This window comes from Cydia splendana, chromosome Z, assembly GCF_910591565.1.
Source record: "Cydia splendana chromosome Z, ilCydSple1.2, whole genome shotgun sequence".
Lineage (NCBI taxonomy): Eukaryota > Metazoa > Arthropoda > Insecta > Lepidoptera > Tortricidae > Cydia > Cydia splendana.
This window is the reverse complement of record NC_085987.1, coordinates 12,101,679-12,121,698: the sequence shown is the minus strand read 5'-3', so window position 1 is coordinate 12,121,698 and position 20,020 is coordinate 12,101,679. Positions and strand designations below refer to the sequence as shown.

The following is a 20,020-nucleotide window of genomic DNA, read 5'->3' as shown; positions in this document are numbered from 1 at the left end:
TGTTCATACCAAAGAATATTTTAGTCCCAAAAGTAAAAACACGATGTTTAAAAATATCATTTATTTTTCATTGCTTACATGCGTAACAAACCAAAAAAATATTTTCTAAGGGTTCCACTTATTATAGTAAATTAGTTCGAAATAATACAAATCCACTACTATTAAAACTTGGACTTAAATTTGACTAGATAGATAGCACGAGCCACGAAGCATTGATGCGTTTTGGAGTCATGTTGTTTTAATTCGCACAGCCGAAAAGGCAATAACGTTTCTTTCTCCCAGGCGCACTCATTTTCATCAATTTATAGTGATTATACTTTAAATTATTAATTAAAATTACAAAAAATTAGAATCTTCTGTTTGACTTTTAGCCCCCATTCGCACGACAGCTTTTTCAACGCGCGTTAAAAAAGCGCTTGAATCTGTCCGCACTCTAATTTCGACTTAACGTCCAAGGCTTAAAGTCGAAAATCCAACAACGCTTGATAAAAAGCGCCACCGCTGTCGTGTGAATAAATACACACGTATCCATTTGTGTCATTCAAACGCTTTTTTAACGCGCGTTGAAAAAGCTGTCGTGCGAATGGGGGCTTATAGTTTGACGGTTACTATGTTTTTTGTTTTAACGTTTCCTTTCACGTAAGGCACTTGGCGAAACTATTTAGTTAGTTGTTCTTAATAAAAACGATTATATTATTTTAATATAAATACAATTATATTAAAACGATTAAAAAATGTGAGGTACCTAAATTACTGAAAATTTTAAACGTTTCATACTTGAAACGGAATTTGTGATAAAAATGCAAAGACAAAGTTTTTTTTTCTTTTTAACACCCCCCGACGTAGATTGGCCGCAAATGACCACACAACCTAATTTTTTCTTGGCGAATGAGTGATTGTCAAGTCCTTTCCGTGTCAAAGTCATTTTAGGCCAACATACATTACAAATTATGTGGCCACTACCGTTCCCTCTGTAGAAATAATATGATGCAATCCCGCTCTGAATATCAGTGAAATTAACATGTTTTATAGAAATGTTCGGCATGCAGCTGAGTTGACAAACAGTTGGTAAGTATCATTTCTCTTATTTTAATTTTATAAAACGGCTCTCATTCATATATTACCGTGTTTTGTTTTAGTAAATCCAGGTTGCTGCAATTATATTCCAGCCCAAACAGTTACCCACGAGTCGGTTTCCGTCATTCAATTCACAACGCACGAAGGAGCGGACGACAGCCTAGCTTCAAAAATGATCCTCTCGAAAACATACATATAGAATCAGGACCACTCCATACGAGCACACTGTTAAGGCCATTTGCATTTACCATAGGGGTATGTGTGATATGTGATACGTTATTCATACCATTTCATAGTTTAGTATTTGTAAATACTACTACTACCATGCATTCTCAGCGTCAAACATCAACTAAAAAACGTTTGACAGCCACAGATGGCTGTGGCCGTCATCGGAAAGTCTTGCTATGGACGCCAACGACGGCTACAGCCGTCAGCTTCACAGATGCAATAGGGACTTACGCAGGACTCCGTAAAGTTAAATTTTGCTTAAATAATGGTAATCGCCTGGCGTCCAGGGCATGGCATATTCCTTTGCCATCTGGCTTTCAAAAGGATTGAATGGAAGTAAATTGATTAATATTGAAATTTGAATCCAACATCCTTGAGTCTGAAATTTACTATGGCGATAAATAACAAGTAGGTACATGAAACATGCAATCTTGTATTGTAGATATATAATCATACACATTTCTTTTCCAGGTTTCCGTTGCCAGTCTTACTGGCTGTGTCATCTGGGAGTATGAGAACTTGCGCCAGCATGCTGCCAAGTACCTGCGAAAGCCTGGTACTTGGCTTAGTTCCCAACAGAGAAAAATACTGGCACATAGTGTAAGAATGTAGTTCCACTTGGACAGATCTGTTCGCTGCAAATTCACATTTAAATTGATTCTGTTTTCAGTAATTCATGTCTTTATATTACGGTTTTGTTAAAGTGTTATATCACTGTTACCCTACATTATTTGATTATTGTCAGTGCTGCAATTTCTAGTTCTCTTATTCTCATATTATTTCTTTACTCACTATATATGATTTGTTGTTCATAGGGTCATTGCGTCAGTTCACTGTCCAGTGCCTGTTTCCGTCCACTTGGCGTAGTTGCCACAAAGAATTGTGTATAATTTCAAGAATTTCAGGAATGGCGTATAATTTCTATATATAGGTATATATTAAAATTATACACAATTCTTTCAATTCTTTCAATGAAGCGCTGGTGGCCTAGCGGTAAGAGCGTGCGACTTGCAATCTGGAGGTCGCGGGTTCAAACCCCGGCTCGTACCAATGAGTTTTTCGGAACTTATGTACGAAATATCATTTGATATTTACCAGTCGCTTTTCGGTGAAGGAAAACATCGTGAGGAAACCGGACTAATCCCAAATAACGCCTAGTTTCCCCTCTGGGTTGGAAGGTCAGATGGCAGTCGCTTTCGTAAAAACTAGTGCCTACGTCAAATCATGGGATTAGTTGTCAAGCGGACCCCAGGCTCCCATGAGCCGTGGCAAAAATGCCGGGATAACGCGAGGAAGAAGAAGATACACAATTCTTTCAATATATAGGTATATATTAAAATTATACACAATTCTTTGTGGCAACAACGCCAAGTGGACGGAAACAGGCACTGGACGGTGAACTGACGCAATGACCTATATGTGGTTCTGTTTCTTTTTATCACATTAGCTATTTAACCTCTCCCACACCTCAAAACTTAAAACTTGTCAAGACAAATGCAGTTTTGATTTGGCAAAATTAAGATTTATGTCTTTTAATAGATCTCTGGGGCAGCTAGAGGTTAACAAGTAAATGTAGTTAGACACTGCAGTGGATACAAGTTTGGAGAAGAAACTATTTTTAATGCTTGGTTGTATTTGAATTCAAGTTGGCTAAGCTCTTACTACATATAATATATTGTTGTCTCAATGTATTGTAAGCAGAGTTGGGCATTATTCGAATTATTTTTCATCTAAATAATTATTCGAATAAACAATTATTCGTGGTGAGATTATTCGCGAATAAACCATTCGTTTAGAATTTCGAATAATAAATGAATTATTCGTTATTTTATTCGAATAAATTACACGAATGATTTTTGTAATACACAGTCAGATGGCAAATCTGAATAGGTAAGCAATTCCAGCGTATTTTAGAGCCTAGGAATATTTAGGGAAAGGCCCCAACTGACCGTCGCCATCCATGAGGTGGAGACAAATGGGAATTATTTATATGCAGCGCCTATTCGCACCTGTTCCCGGCAGGGACAAGTAGGAGTACACCCGATATTTGTGTTCCCATTTGTCCCCACCCCGATAAGGTGGGGACAATATTTACATGCAAATCCTATTCCATGTGTTCCCTGCGGGGATAAATGGGAATACATCCGAAAATGCTGTGTTCCCGTTTGTCCCCTAACCAATAAGATAGGGACAAATAGGAAAATTTTATATGCAGCGTCTTTTCCTATATGTTCCCCGCGGGGACAAATGGGAATACACCCATTATTAGTTATAATGGGTGCATTATTGGTGTAATCCCATTTGCCCCTATCCACGTGACCTACGTCATACATGAGAAGGGACAAATGGAAATGTTTTATATGCAGCGCCTATTCCCATCTGTTCCCGGCGGGGAACAATAAGTTATGTTTCCTATTCGTTCCCGCTTCAATGAAGTGGGGACAAATGGGAAAGATTGTTCATCTTTTCCCACATGTTCCCGAAGGGGACAAACGGGAATACCCCCATTATTGGTGCATTTCCAGTTTTTCCCGCCCCACGTGCCCGCCCAACCAACCAGATAAACCGATAGAAAACATTTTCTTTTTACTATTAGTGATATAAAACAGCTAAATAGTTATTTTGTAAGCTGACTATTCGACAATATTATTCGCAAATAATTTATTCGTGGGCTATTTTATTCGCGAATAATTTAATATAATATTTCAAATTTCATAGTTTCAAGAGATCAATAATATAGTAATTCTAAATTAAACTAACTAAAAATACCACTGAAAGTCGATTAGAACAGTACTTGAATTCAGTGAATCATGGACAAGAGGCACAAGTTAAAAATTCAGCTTAAAATTATAATAAAAAAATTTCTTCTACAATTAAAATTCACTGAACACACTTAAATAAAAATTGGACATGAGTAATTAAAAAGAAACAAATGACAAATAAAACCACATCTGGACAGAACAAAATAGAAGCAACATTATTGTTTGTATTAATTTTTAATGTCAATTTCTGCACTACATAGAGATATGAATCCTTTCTCAGAATCTGTTATAATATAAATTTGACAGCAACAGAATCTGTTGAAATGGGACTAAATGAGTGTGAGTAGCTTACACTACCATATATTGACTTTGTATATTAATAAGTTTATCATACTTTAATTTAACAAATTACTTACAGAAATATGAACCAGGACCAATTCGAAAATGGTGGAATTCATTAAGTGATAGTGAAAAAGTATTTTTTCCTATTCTTGGTGCAAATCTACTAGTTTTTGGAGCGTGGCGGATACGGTCTTTACAACCAACAATGGTGAAGTACTTCTGTTCAAACCCATGTGGCGGTAAGAGCTATTGCTTTAAAGGCTTACCTACAGTTTCAAATGACACTTCTATTTCGGCTGCTGACTGTACTGTTAAATGATGATATAGATAAGTATAATATATTTTAATTTTTACAGGCAGTGTGTGTATACCAATGATTTTATCTACGTTCAGTCATTATTCCACCTTACATTTGGCTGCGAATATGTATGTCCTTCATAGTTTTATGCCAGGTACAGACTTTATTTCAAGCATTTTTTTACAATTTCATTAGATAACAATTTTATATATTTATTTTCACCACAGCAACTGGTAAAGGCCGACTTGATTATTCAAAACTGATGAGAAAGTTGCATTTTATCCACATGTGGGGCAAAGTAAACAGATGCAATTTTTTTGTTGTTTCCTTATGTTAGCTGGTAGAATTGACCTTAAAATGATGATTTTTAATGTTAAATATTTAATGACGTTCATTTGGATTTGATGATATTTTACGGTTAGAATTTTCTTTGCATTGGTGTGGTGAAAATTTTTGTGTTTCACTTGGTGGCAAAATTTGTTTAACCTTCGTGCCTTGAAACCTTCGCCACGCTCAAGATTCCACTTTTCGAACCACTCGCTACGCTCGTGGTTCTATTTTGGAGTCTTTGCTTGCTCGGGTATCAACTATCAATATTAGCACGAGCGGTTGGAAAACAACAACTTTGCCCCCTTGTAAAACAAATAACTTATTGCATGTCGCGTGTGCGGAAAATACCTTTTTCTTAGTTTATTTCTTTTTCGTATTATAACCATATGTGCGATTGGTTCTAAATAGACATTAATAAAGTAAAATTTTTAACAGCTGCCCTGGCGTCTTTAGGAAAGGAGCAATTTGTTGCCATGTACCTGACTGGTGGAGTGGTCAGTAGTTTCACCAGCATCTTGTACAAGGTGGTTACCCAGCAGCCGGGCCTCAGTCTTGGTGCTGTAAGTTGTTCTTGAATATTGATTTTAATATTATTGTAAACTAAGGTCGAGTATTTGCGGCGTTTGAGAATATGGGCCTGGCCAGACTGGATGCGGGTCGCCCCAATGTGGGACTGTGCAAGGGTGTCAACGCACGTCGCGTCCCACACCAGGGCTCTTCCTAATTTCCAAGGCACCAACGTGTTCCATGTTATAAGTTCCAAACAAGTCGTCCGCGCCAGGCCACAACAATTTCGTCATATAAAGCAGTAGTACCACGATCCCGACTATCGGGTCGTTCGGCCTGGGAATGAAATCATAAAATACCCCATTGTCGGGTTTTCGGCACTGAATGTGTTAAGGCGACGGTAGCGGTGGGTAAAATTTCAGATTCTGTCAATTTACCCCATTTCACACACAAGCTCACTTCACGCACACTACCTCACTTTACTGGGACAGGTCAGTGACCCATCATGTTTTTTTAAGATTGGACTTTTAGTTTAGTATTGACCACTAGCCTCCTTTGAGGGTAAAAGCGTTCCATTGAAAGATGAAAGAGAAATAATGCATTTAATCTTGCTTTCCTTGTCTGTTCATGTCACACGTGACGTACCTATTTAATTCATTTGATTGTTGACTGTTTTACTACCTAATATTGCTTTGTCGAGATACGCGTTTTGTACAATTAAAGCGAATAAAACAAGATGTCATTAAGTCAGATGTAAAATGTTATTTACTACTCTATACGGTTTTTCATATGGTGCAAAATCCATTCAATAGGAATTTAAATAAATAAAGTTTCAGCAGGGTGGCAATTCCATTTTGGCGGATAAAGCGAAACAGAATAGTTCTATCGAACCTGCTTACAAATTTTCACGAGAATCAGTTGAGAAATGTGATCTGCAAAGGAGAACATACAAAAGCATTTTTGCCCAAGCTGAAACGGAGACCTTTGCTAACGCTCGGCCAATGATGGTTTAGGTACACCTATAAAAAATGGTTGTCCCTGCTGTAATTTTAATATCTTTATATTTCAACCGGTATAGTTTTACCTTCAAAAATAATCGGTATCGCTAAACAATAGCGGTACCTTACTACTTATACGTTCACGAAATCGGTATCTGCATAACTTGATTGTTAGTAAACTAACCTGAAAAATAATCTCAAAATCACCGAAACATTTATGTACAGTCACCTGCAATAATATGTTACGTCATTAGCGCCAACTTTGCCTCCAGGGAAACTTTGCCCAAAACGCCAATTTTAAACAAATTCGTTAATGTAGAAAAAATATAATAGTTATGGCCACCCTGCTATTTTTAGTAGAATATAGGTTATATTTCTGACAAAACTATATACCAAACTTGTGCATAACTTGACTTGGGAATTTTGATTTGAGCGAGTTGTCTAATATAGGGTATATTTCGGCGGGCAAAAAATTTATAAATAATAAATGCAAGTAGAAAAAATTGAGAACCCTTTGACAAATATTTCCGGGTTTGAGTTATAACACATGAAGCATAGATTATGTCTATTGAGATTTAAACTAAAAAGGCCTAAATACACAAAAGTTTTAGCGGTGGGCAAAGTAATCCGGTAATTTGGCATCCATACCAACATTGCCCACCACCAAAAACGGATTAGGGTTGTCACTTTCATCTAATTTACCCAACTTCGCAAGTAAAAGAAGGTTATGTTTGTACACTAAAATAAGTTTATAAATATATACTGTATTTAATTTGTGTTATTATCCTTTATTTAGATGTTTTATCCCGTTAACGAATGAAAAACACAACAAAAATCATATTTTTGGCCATTAAACTATTGTAACAGATTTTCTCAAAAGTGACAACCCTAGCCTTTGTAAAATGCTTAGGCGAGCCTTATTTGGAAATGGGCAAAAACGGGTAGGCAACATTGCCCAGGTAATTTATTTTAAAGTTTTTACACTTATCGCTAAGTTATTAACAGGGAATGGTAGGATTGCCCAAAACCTTTAAGTGATCCTTAGACATCATCATCATACGAGCTGTATTTGAATACCAAATTGACGTGGGCAATGTTGGCGAAAACCCCGGATATCTTTGCCCGCCCTCTAAAACGCAAAAAAATGGGTAAAAAATATATTTTTTTTTCAAATAAACTGATGCGTTTGATCACAATGGACGTGCTGAGCAAAAAAAGTCATATGTGATGTTTTTTGAGAAATTCGTTTTAAAAAAAAAGCGGGCAAAGTTGGTGATAATGACGGTACCTACTCTTCGAACGCCGCAAAAATATGTGACATGTTCTTATGGTTCTACAAATAAGATCGTGTCAGATATTTTTGCGGCCTTCGTTGTGTAACATAAATTGCAGGCGACTGTACATTTGGAATAATTATTTTATTTAGTTTCAACGAAAGTTTCAAGTTTAGTACGAAAATACTTCAGATATGCAATATGCACAAAATGTAGACCTAATCGAAATAAAACATTGCTTTTTATAGGTAATTTATAAAACATTCGATACATAGGTATACATAACAATAACTAGAGCGCCATTGGCCTGTAAGCTTCATCTCGGTCTCCAAAGCCGCAAAAACTCGCTAGTACTTTCAGAGAACAGCACGTACACGCATTATACATATAGACGGAACGAACGGCATAATCATTATCATTTATTCGTCGCAATCCATGGTATTACAGATCTAGGTACAAAACTTTCAGGTATTACTTATACGAATTACATAACTCTTCCTGTTAATAGGCAATATTTTAAGATAAAACTTGTATAATATAATACAAGATTACAATTGTCATCAAAATTCATTGACGTACAGAAGTCAAATACGTTTTTAAACTGACGCAAAATGATACCAGCATAATAAAAATTTATCCCAATCAGTAAAGATGAGTCTTTAAACTTTTTTCATTTTAAGCGAGTTTTGAAGGAACATAATACTTAAATTCGACTTAATCGTATTGTTTTAAGATAGTTTACTGCGGTATTCAACCATTATAACAGCAAATCAAATTTAAATGAGACGCGAGCAGATATTTATGTACCCTATTTTTTGAAATACAATTTATCTACTGGTATACTTTCTCGTATGCGTATATGATTTAATGTCAATATAATTGTCAAAAGCAAGAAAATCAAGCTGTCATTTTCATTTGAAGAAGTACACGTGTGCTCCGGTGTAGCCCCAACGGGCATCTGACTTGAAGAAGAATTTTGAGTGATGTCGTCAATGTATGGAAATTGTTCGAAAGTTTACATTTGAGATTGAATTTCTGTGTTGTCTTTGTGAGTAAAAATATAAATCGATAATAAATTGGTAGCTGAATTATCTATCTTTCAGAATCATACAATAATTCAATTACTGTCAAAGACAAAATTGTTTTGCTTCTGTCTCAAACGGAACTCCATATTTTGATTTTTTGATACTTTTAGTGTCGATTTGTAGAGAATAACAGCAAATTAAAAATATAATGGCACAAAGAGTCGGTACACGGTTTCTTCGTGAACAAATTTACGTGTAATTTAATGCAATTATTAAACATTTATTGAACAAATTATGGTTACAAAGTGAGGTCTAAATCGAAAACGTCATATACCGGCCCCTTAACAGGCAACATTGACTTCATATGATTATTATTAACCGAGACTAAGTATATTATTCTACAGAACCAAAAGGCTTTCTGACTCTACTCGGGGACTCTTGGAGAAAAGGAGAAGAATGGTTCTACAATCTTCAGAAGATGCGACATTATATCGGCGGCTCAGTAGACGGATCTCTAAGTCCCTTACCCGTGATCTGCGCCAATTCAATAAAAGTCGTATTGAAGAGGCCATCGAGCGGAATAAGGGCTCTAAAGTTTTCGCACGAGATCTGTCTATTGGGCAAGCCAGCTCGCCAAATTAAAAACAGGATGGTAGAATCGTTTCATCCAGACCCGAGCTCCTGGGTGAGATATTACAGAGCTTTTATGGACAGCTATACACATCGACTAAAAGTCCCGAAGTTGGTCTGGCGGAAGACCCTAGAGCTAGACTGACCCGACATTATACCGAAGACATCCCGGACATCAGCCTGTACGAGATTAGAATGGCTCTCAAACAGCTCAAAAACAACAAGGCACCCGGTGAAGACGGAATCACAGCCGAACTTCTGAAGGCGGGTGGTAAACCGGTCCTTATGGCCCTTCAGAAGTTGTTCGACTCCGTCTTACTCGAAGGGAGATAACGCCTAAGGCATGGAACAGAGGTGTGGTGGTGTTGTTCTTCAAAAAGGGTGACAATGCCCTACTCAAGAACTACCGACCCATCTCACTTCTGAGCCATATCTATAAACTGTTTTCAAGAGTCCTTACGAACCGTCTCGCACGCCGGCTAGATGACTTCCAGCCTCCTGAACAAGCCGGTTTCCGAAGAGGCTTTAGTACCGTAGACCACATCCATACGCTCCGTCAGGTAATACAGAAGACTGAGGAGTATAACCTGCCTCTCTGCTTAGCGTTTGTGGACTATCGAAACCTGGGCCGTACTACAATCTCTCCAAAGGTGCCAAGTGGATTACCGCTATATCGATGTGCTGAAGTGTTTGTACGAGAACGCCACTATGTCAGTCCGACTCCAGGACCAGAACTCGAAACCTATTCCGTTGCAGCGGGAAGTCAGGCAAGGGGGTTATTTCTCCTAAACTGTTTACCGCTGCATTGGAGGATGTTTTCAAGTCTTTGGACTGGAGAAGGCTTGGCATCAACATAAACGGCGAGTACATCACTCACCTTCGGTTTGCGGACGATATAGTAATCTTGGCTGAGACTACGGAGGATTTGAGTATGATGCTCGATGACCTCAGTAAATAAGCTTCCGAGCGAGTTGGTCTGAGGATGAACATGGACAAGACGAAGATCATGTCAAATGCCCGTGTAGAACCAACTCCTGTTACAATCGGAGACTTTACACTTGAAGTTGTAGACGATTATATATACCTAGGACAGACTGTCCAGTTAGGTAGGTCCAACTTCGAGAAAGAGGTTAATCGACGAATCCGACTCGGTTGGGCAGCGTTTGGGAAGCTACGGCACATCTTTTTGTCCAATATTCCGCAGTGTCTCAAGACGAAAGTCTTCGACCAGTGTGTGTTGCCAGTGATGACATATGGAACTGAAACGTGGCCGCTTACTGTGTGCCTCATAAGAAGGCTCAAAGTCACCCAAAGGGCAATGGAGAGGGCTATGCTTGGAGTGTCTCTGCGTGATCGCATCAGAAATGAAGCCATCCGCAGCAGAACCAAAGTAACCGATGCACGGTGGGCTGGATGGCTCGAAAAGAGGATATTCGCACTTTTTTCAGAAAATCATTTTTTGAAAAATGCTATCCGATAGAGAATTTTATAAGGAACAATAAATGTGGTATACATTTTTTCGAAATAAGGCATATTGACAGCAGAAAAAAATATAGTCTGTTTTTTTGTATGGGACCCAAAAATAGGTATCTTGTTTCTCAGAAACTATTAGAGGTCCCGTCTTCTACCTTTCAAGACTTTGTTTTTCTACTTTTATAGAGTAGGAAACGATAAGCAGATTTTTTATACAGATGCTGGTTTTTTTTAGTCCAGTAAAAAGTCCACACATTTTTGATTTTTTCGTTTATGTCTTTTTTGGGATTCCCCACATTATTTTTCGATAGTTAAAAGTAAAAATGATAATAACACATAATGGATGTAACGTTTATTAAGTTATGAAAAAATCCTAAGTATATTTTTTACATTTTTCATACAACTAAAAAGTAAATAATCTAATGTTTAACAATAGACACATGTCACTTAAAAAAACAATAAACAACAAAAAGTAATATGGTTATGGTATAATAATAACGATACAAAACATTTCTAAAAAATTACATATACCTAAATACAAAAATTACTATAGTGAAAAAAATTATTAATTGGAAAATTATTCATTGGTATTTTCTAACATTTCAAAAAGATTACGTTCATCGTCGTCGCTCGTATTATTTTCTATAATTAGTAATTCTAAAGCTTCGGGTGAGAGATTTTTAGCTTTCTTAGTTAATCGTGGCCTTAGGGGTCATCCATTAATTACGTCACCCCTCGACCCCCTCCTCGTCACACTTGGTCACATTTGGCAAACCCCTCCCCCTCTGGTGTGACGTCACATTTTTTCAACGAAATCGGCAAATCGAATTAAGTATTATTAATTTTTTGTCAAAATATTAGTAAATTTATAACCCAAAACTGATTATGAAAAAAAATTAAACTAATAAAAACGATTATCGTTCCAAAAACTTGTTTTTGAACTGTACAGTAAATAAAATGATTAAAATAAAATTTTGGTTACTGATGAAGTTAAAGTGACGTCACAAAGTTTGTGACTCCCCTCTCCCCCTTGTCACAACATGTCACATTTTCTTGACCCCCCCCCCCCCCCTAAACGTGTGATGTAATTAATGGATGACCCCTTAGAAGAGTTATTTGTGGATCAGAAGATATAAGAAAGTTGTGCAAAATATCTTCATTCGTCATGGTTCTGCTACATTTTCTAGCACGGTGTTCTCTCACATTGCGAAAATCTTTGTTCCTCGCTTCTGATGCTTCTTCTGATAATTTTCCAATTGGTAACATGCCGAAATGCTTAATTATGTCAGCCCCATGTATTAAAAGCTTGTGTACGCTAGATGGCATATAATACCACCCGTATAACTCTTCACTTGTACACAAGACTGCAGTTTCACGACAATAGTCAGAAAATTTTGTTATATTTCCTGCATATCATTCCTTGTCCAACCGTGTCGTGGTGGCTTGGAACCGTTTACCGGATAGTGTTGTGACTGCTCCTTCGGTCAATGTGTTTAAAAACAGATTGGACAAGTGGCTTTTAAACAATAAGATAGACGATGTTACTTAGTGATGTGATATGACTTTACAAACTTTGAACTATATAGTACTGGACACTGTGTGACATAGGCTCATCAGCTAAATAGCTGCTCGCCTATAATTATATAATAATAATAATAATAATATTTACATGTTTTCCAGAAGCAATCACTTGCAAAATTACATGAAATCGTTGAATCACATTGACATCGATTCCCGTAATACGGGCTGTAATTTCAGGGTTGGAGAAGAAGCGTCTGGCAGTGTTACCATTGTTGTTGCATCATTAGTTAACTGAACCATTCTAAATTAAATATTATGCATATTGTTTATCAGTTAAACAATTGTAGTAAATTAACATGCATTTACAATACAATAATCTTTAAATAAAGACATTATAAGATATTAGTTTATGCAATAATTAAGTGGTGGCCTATTAGTTAAATCGTTGGTTTAAATGAGTCTTATTTAACCATACCATCCATCCACTCCATTCCATTCCATTTGACGACCGGTCTGGTCTAGTGGATAGTGACCCTGTCTGCTAAGCCGATGGTCCTGGGTTCGAATCCCAGTAAGGGCATTTATTTGTGTGATGAACACTAATATTTGTTCCTGAGTCATGGTTGTTTTCTATGTATATAAGTATGTATTTATCTATACAAGTATGTATATCGTCGCCTAGTACCCATAGTACAAGCTTTGCTTAGTTTGGGGCTAGGTTTGATCTGTGTAAGATGTCCCCAATATTTATTTATTTATTTATATTGTAAAATATAATTAACATTTTATGATTTATTTTGTTTTTGCGAATAATAATTGTTTCAAGATAAAAGAATACTTATTACTTCATCTTCCATAAAATGATTGAGTTGTACTTGTAAATAACTAACAACAAATTTAAACCAAAATCAACTCTTTCCCAAAAAAAATTGTCAATAAAACGTCGCATTGTGTAACTTTTTATTATTATTATAGAATTAAACTATCGAAAAATAATGTGGAATCCCAAAAAAGACAAACGAAAAAATCAAAAATATGTGGACTTTTTACTGGACTAAAAAAAAAACCAGCACCTGTATAAAAAATCTGCTTATCGTTTCCTACTCTATAAAAGTAGAAAAACAAAGTCTTTAAAGGTAGAAGACGGGACCTCTAATAGTTTCTGAGAAACAAGATACCTATTTTTGGGTCCTATACAAAAAAAAACAGACTTTTTTTTTTCTGCTGTCAATATGCCTTATTTCGAAAAAATGTATACCACATTTATTGTTCCTTATATAATTCTCTATCGGATAGCATTTTTCAAAAAATGATTTTCTGAAAAGTGCGAATGTCCTCTTTTCGAGCCATCCAGCCCACCGTGCGATGTAGCCCTCCGAATCGCTAAACTTAAGTTGCAGTGGGCGGGGCACATTGCCCGTAAAACCGATGGCCGTTGGGGCGAAAAGGTTCTCGAGTGGCGACCACGTACCGGAAGGCGCAACGTGGGTAGACCCCCCACAAGGTGGACTGACGACCTGATAAAGGTCGCGGGAGTCCGCTGGATGCGGGTGGCGCAAGACCGGTCATTGTGGCACTCTTTGGGGGAGGCCTATGTCCAGCAGTGGACGTCCTCTGGCTGATATGATGATGATGATATTATTCTAATGTTTATGCTTTCAGTCAGGAGCAATCATGGCGGTGCTGGCATATGTTTGCGTGCAGTATCCTGATACTAGGCTGAGCATCATCTTCTTGCCTATATACACATTTGCAGCAGGCACCGTAAGTGATTTCTATATTCGTCCATGCTCTAACTCCAAAATAGGCCATGCAAATTAGTATTTTTTCGAAGAATTAATTCCCAATGAAATAAACCGCTTGGTTTATTTCTACATCGAGTGGTTTGGGAATCCAAGGAAAAATGTATCTTCCAAGGCTCCCAATATTTTTGCACACCTCCTGGGATTTAGGGTGCATACGAAAAATTGGTCATGGCATCCGACCGCGAAAACTGAAGTTTGCAAATTGCGAGTATTTTCTCTGTCACTCTAATTAGGCCTTAATGGGAGTAAAAGAGAAAGATGCCCGTAATTTATGAACTTCTGTGTCCGCGGTAGGCCCTCTGTAATCCGGGCTTTAAGTTTCTATACATTTATCTAATGATATTCTATATTTTAAACGATTGGAGCGCCATCTGCGTTAAGCATTGCGGGTTTACACTTGAACGTTCCGGAAAATGGACGACTTTCCTGTGGACAATACAGGTATATGTTAACCTTTTGGCCGCCGGACCTAGTCCGCAAAGACGCTCACTCACACTTCAGAGCAAATTTTAAGTAAACAACCAATAAAAAGTTTAGGGATTGCAAATAGTGATATCGATATTTACAATTTATGGTAAAAATCTTCTCAATTTGGCTTTGTTTTTTACCAACTTTAATTTATTTCGAAAATGCCAAAAATTTACATATTTTTTTACACACAAAAACGAAAAAAAAATGATGTTAAAAATAAAGGTCTTTATCATTAAAAACAACCACTAAACAATATCGATTCATGACGTAATATCACCGCACTAGGCTGTACGAGAAGTCTTTTATACAAGACAACGGCGCGAATGGACTGCCCGCAGTGTAGACTGTAGACCGACAAGGACTGTTTCAGCGCGGATTAAGTAATAATAGTCTCTAGGTCGACGGCGTAAGCGCTTATCGGTACGTAAACTTTATAAGCGTAACGTTAGAGCCTTGCATCGTGTGTCGATAATATAAATGTACCGGAACTGCATTGGGGAAAATTACACATAGGAATTAATTCAGTCATTTATTAATAAAATATTAAACCAACACTAAAAATTAAAATCTTTCATCATAATGAACATTTAGTATAAGTACATTAATCTACTGAACAATTAACAATATCCTAATAACAATATTAACAATCAGTCCTAAATATCACTAAGTAAATATGGCACAGCGTTAAATATGTTTCCTTGAAACATTTAGTCGAAACTTATATATGTACCTACTATAATTATAATTAGTATAACTATTTATTTAAATTACTTATCTCATGTTCAACCAAAATATAATAATATTGAACATGATTACATGAATCAGTCTTAAATAACAATTTACTTAATTAAAATAAATAATCAACTTAATTTGAATTATTATAAAAAATAGAGTTAGACCAAGATAAGTCGATTATGATAGCTCGAAAGTCGGTGGTAAATTTAAAACTTAATTTTACGCGATTAAGTCCCATCGTCGTGAATAATAATGAGTCAAACTCCTAACTTCTTATCAAAGAATAATCAGCTGTCCTTTTCGGTTCGAGCGAACAAAGAAAATTTTAAGTGTTATAAACCGTCACATAATAAACGCTCGGCGCCTCCTTTCTTCCTACGTGTGATTTAAAACAGTGTGGTATTTTTATACACTTGAACACGTGTGCGTGACTAAAAATATGCATGTGAAAATTGTTATCATCTTTAATTTAAAATGACTCATTATTTTACTGGTCAATAACAAATTTATGGTATAACAAAAACTAAGCTAACACTATCGTCTGAATTGATTTCTGATAGAAAGCGTAAATAATTGCGTTTAATTTTTGCGATAAAGTTTATTCGACCAATCAGAATAACATAAATGCAAACCGTTTAAAACTTAGGGCGACATTATAAAAAAAAACCGAACAAGTGCGAGTCGGACTCGCCCACCGAGGGTTCCGTACTTTTTATTATTGGTTGTTCTAGCGGCAACAGAAATACATCATCTGTGAAAATTTCAAGTGTCTAGCTATCACGGTTCGTGAGATACAGCCTGGTGATAGACGGACGGACGGACGGACAGCGGAGTCTTAGTAATAGGGTCCCGTTTTACCCTTTGGGTACGGAACCCTAAAAACAACATTAATTTTCAATATTATAACGAAACTAAAGTCTGATAAATACGTACAAAAATATTAAAATGTACTTACCTCGAAATCAATCTCATCTAGATTTTCAGTTTCAGTAAATATTTCCGTTTCATTTTCAACTCCTAAAATTCGCAAAAGCTCTTCTGTGATCATGCTCAACTCATTTGAGTTATTGTTTATTCCACTCATTTTAAACACTTATTAATGAATTGAATAGACACGTATACTTGTTACTGGTAGTACTGGTACACAGTCGATCGGCAAAAACACACGCGCACAATTCATTAAGGTACAAAATTCGTATTGATGACGTCATAAACAGTTCATGTACCCATAGCTGTTTAAACGCGTCTGCAAGTGTGTCGTCTACAATCAGATCCCCTTATTGGAAAAGGGCGGGGATCGGAAATGTTCGGAAATGCATGTTTCACATTCGAGATGTTCCTTAGATGAGCTTCTCAGTTCCCGTATTACATCCTCCCTACTATGTCAATTTTCCGTCCGCCTGTACCACTCTTGTGCGAAGCGGTCACTGCAGGTGCAGGGGTATCACTCCCCACTACACTAGACCACAAGGACAGATTTACTTGTCTTATCTACAGCTGAAGAAGCTCCCTGAACTTCAGCTATAGTTATGCCTGTCTCTCTCTCGTTTTACGTATTCTAGTTACTAGTTACCACCAATTGGCATTTAATAGGTGTTCAAATGCTTATAAAACCAGATTTGCGATTTGATATTTATTTTGAATATTCTCTTATCGATATAACATTCCCATTTCTAGCTGTCTTGTATACAAGAAAACTGCGACGAGGACCACAAAAAAATACAATTGATGTTTTTTCACATTTACCGAGCGGTTGAATTTGTGTCTTGTATACAAGACAGCGGCGCCAGTGTACCGTCCTATCGTTGTCTTGTATACATGGCAACGGCGGCCAAAGGGTTAACGATTTGGATATTTAGATTTTAAATATACAGCGTTTAAGTAGTAGAAATTTACTCTATTGTTAGTTCGTATTACTCGTAGGTATATGTCACGAATCATGATTTTTGTTTCAGGCCATAAAAGTCATAATGAGTGTAGACTTGGCGGGAGTTATTATGGGCTGGAAGGTGTTCGACCACGCTGCTCATCTTGGCGGAGCTCTGTTTGGAATGTAAGTTAAATCCCTAATGCCCTTCTCGAGGCTAAGGCCTTTTATTGGCTTCATAAGTACATGCTACCAGTGGGGGGAAACTGCAGCGTTCGGGCGTCCTCGGCTCCATGAAATGCAATTCTAATTATACTCTAAATCATAATTAGATTCCAATAAATGTAAGACAATGTTGCCACTTTTTACTAGCGCGTCTTGTATTTATGTAAAAATAAGTAAATAAAAGTACTTTTTTAAATCGTAGGCGTAAAATTACCAATAAATAAATTATCTTACCGTATTTATTTATAAAAAGGTATTTACTATTTTACAAACAAATTAATGCAATGGCAACATTTTTTGGAATCTAATTATGATTTAGAGTTTAGATTGCAACGAATAAGTAAGTACATTGTAATGTACATTGAGCCTTACGAGGATATCGAGACAAATATTCCGGCAAAAGAAAAACCAATCTCTCGCCGAAGGCAGTTTCACCACTTATACGGCTAAATCTTTCTAAATTCGTTTCGGTGCAAATAGGCTGTGACAGACGGATAGACTAACACACGAGTGATCTTAGAGACCTAAGACTGTTTAAAACCCAAGAATAAATACCGTTATATTCATAATATATTATGTTTGTAAAACCATTAAGTCATAAATCATAATAATTATTGTTTCCAGGGCGTGGTGCCAATGGGGCCACAATCACATCTGGGGTAATCGAGATAAATTCCTGCAGTATTACCATAGTCTCCGTAAAACTGATGGGAGGTAGAAACACCTATTAGATATTTATCTAAGAATTATAATAGACAATAAAACAGATGTTTATGCAACACATTTTTCAGTTTTATTAAAAAAAAACATGTTTAACCCGATCCTCTTTGCCTAGTAAAAAATATATGTATAATTTTCCGTTGAAAAATATTGCTATACAATACATATTAATCGTAATAAAATGCACTGGAGTAAATACTTTAAATATACAATTTGTATGAGACATCCGTCAGACAATGCTTAAAATTAGGCCTTGAGTATTTTCGCATGGAACTCGAAATGTTCATTGAGGTAGGTCGAAATATAGTAGTATGAATGATCATATCCTTCTCGTAGATTAAGGATGACGGGCACTCCAGCCGAGCGGCAGGCCTCGACTAAATTCTCGGGTAGAAGTTGTTTCTCAATGTAAAATTTGTCAGCACTTCCCTGAAAGTATACATTTCATCGTAAATAAAAGGATGTAACAATATTACGCTCTGGCCACATGGTCCTACTGCCTTTGTCCTACCAATCGGACCACATGAACTTTTTTCCGCTTGGTCCGATTAACCAATCGGACTATTGAAACTATCATTTTCTTAAGCCCCCTCCAGACTATGTGCGTGAATCGCGGGCGAAGCCGCGAACGCGAGTGTGGAGTCGATTTCGCGGTCTACGAAAATCGACTCCACACTTGCGTTCGCGGCTTCGCGCCGCGATTCGCGCACGAGTGTGGAAGAGGCTTTAGGCCGCGTGGTCCTACTAGTAGGACTACGTGAACTTAGTAGACCGACTCCTTTGATGTTTGCGTAAATGCCGACACCGCACAAGAACACAGGGTTGTCACAGACTTACACAACTGCCGAAGACTTACGCTTGACTTACTATAAAACACGCTAGGCCTGTAAGTAGTACCGAGCTACTAACAATGGCGTTGTATGCAGCTCGGATGCGCACGACCCACCCCTCGCACCCCGCACGATTGCCCCGTCTAGACGGCTTCGTCGAATGACTGTATTGTTTTATAGACTGTGATATTACATTGTCACCCGACTTACATATGTATGCAAATTTCCAGAAATGTAGGTTCCAAGATTTGACCCACACTAAAGGCCGATACAGACGGACAGCAACCCGACTGTAATTTGTATGGGGTTACCATACAAGTTGCAGTCTGTCTGTACCATTCTTAATTAACAAACTTACATACTAATAGGGCAATTTAAACAAAAGCTTGTATTAAGGTTAGTTCCCGATTCGCCGGATTGCTTGTTTCGCCGGATTCCTGTTTTGCCGAATTTTCTTTAGGACGTCACAATTCACAATCCAAGTAATAGGAGAATCCGACGAAACAAGAATCCGGCGAATCGGGAACTAACCGCTTGCAATAAGATTGAGAAGCGTCATGTGGCGGACAATGGATATTCATACAAAATTGCCGGCGTAATGACCTCTAACCTCGAACCACGCGTCGCATGCCGCGCCTTAGGCGGTTATCACACTGGATGCGATTCGCACGTCGCTTGGATGTGCGAGAGGGATGTCGCTATAATACGCGCATAGCGTTGTCTCGCCCAAACATCGGAGGGACGTGCGAATCACATCCAGTGTGATAAATAACCGCCTTGAACCGATAAAGAAATTGACATTGAGACACCTGAACCCGCCACCAAAAGGCCATTCCCATACTATTTGAGCAAAAGTTACAAGCGCCCACTAGGCTCCCTGGCAGTGAATGGGCTAAGTATAA

General features: G+C 37.3%; 2 protein-coding genes across 4 annotated transcripts in view; one reads left to right on the top strand and one right to left on the bottom strand.

The window, feature by feature from the left end:
* The window catches only part of LOC134804657 (S-formylglutathione hydrolase), a 352,602-nt gene that overhangs the window by 330,705 nt on the left and 1,877 nt on the right, over positions 1-20,020 (bottom strand). For 2 of the 3 annotated variants that reach the window (XM_063777770.1, XM_063777767.1), the window contains exon 5: positions 18,483-18,717. In XM_063777770.1, coding sequence (XP_063633840.1) covers positions 18,535-18,717 — 183 coding nt within the window. In that variant the 3' untranslated portion in view covers positions 18,483-18,534. Of the gene's footprint in view, positions 1-18,482; positions 18,718-20,020 lie in introns of those variants that run through there. The other variant, XM_063777768.1, reaches the window with a different exon arrangement.
* On the top strand, positions 865-18,347 carry LOC134804656 (presenilins-associated rhomboid-like protein, mitochondrial). The gene is made up of 9 exons (XM_063777766.1): positions 865-1,068; positions 1,140-1,332; positions 1,777-1,905; positions 4,486-4,648; positions 4,766-4,861; positions 5,473-5,597; positions 14,128-14,229; positions 17,432-17,529; positions 18,193-18,347. Exons 1-9 carry the CDS (start codon positions 1,022-1,024, stop codon positions 18,284-18,286), a joined length of 1,047 nt encoding a protein of 348 aa, XP_063633836.1. The 5' UTR covers positions 865-1,021; the 3' UTR covers positions 18,287-18,347.

Coding starts and splice junctions, on each gene's coding strand:
- LOC134804656 (XM_063777766.1), top strand. CDS start 1,022: ATGTTTTATAGAAATGTTCGGCATGCAGCTGAGTTGACAAACAGTTG. Junction 1,906..4,485: donor GAAAAATACTGGCACATAGT/GTAAGAATGTAG, acceptor AATTACTTACAG/AAATATGAACCAGGACCAAT. Junction 4,862..5,472: donor CCTTCATAGTTTTATGCCAG/GTACAGACTTTA, acceptor AATTTTTAACAG/CTGCCCTGGCGTCTTTAGGA.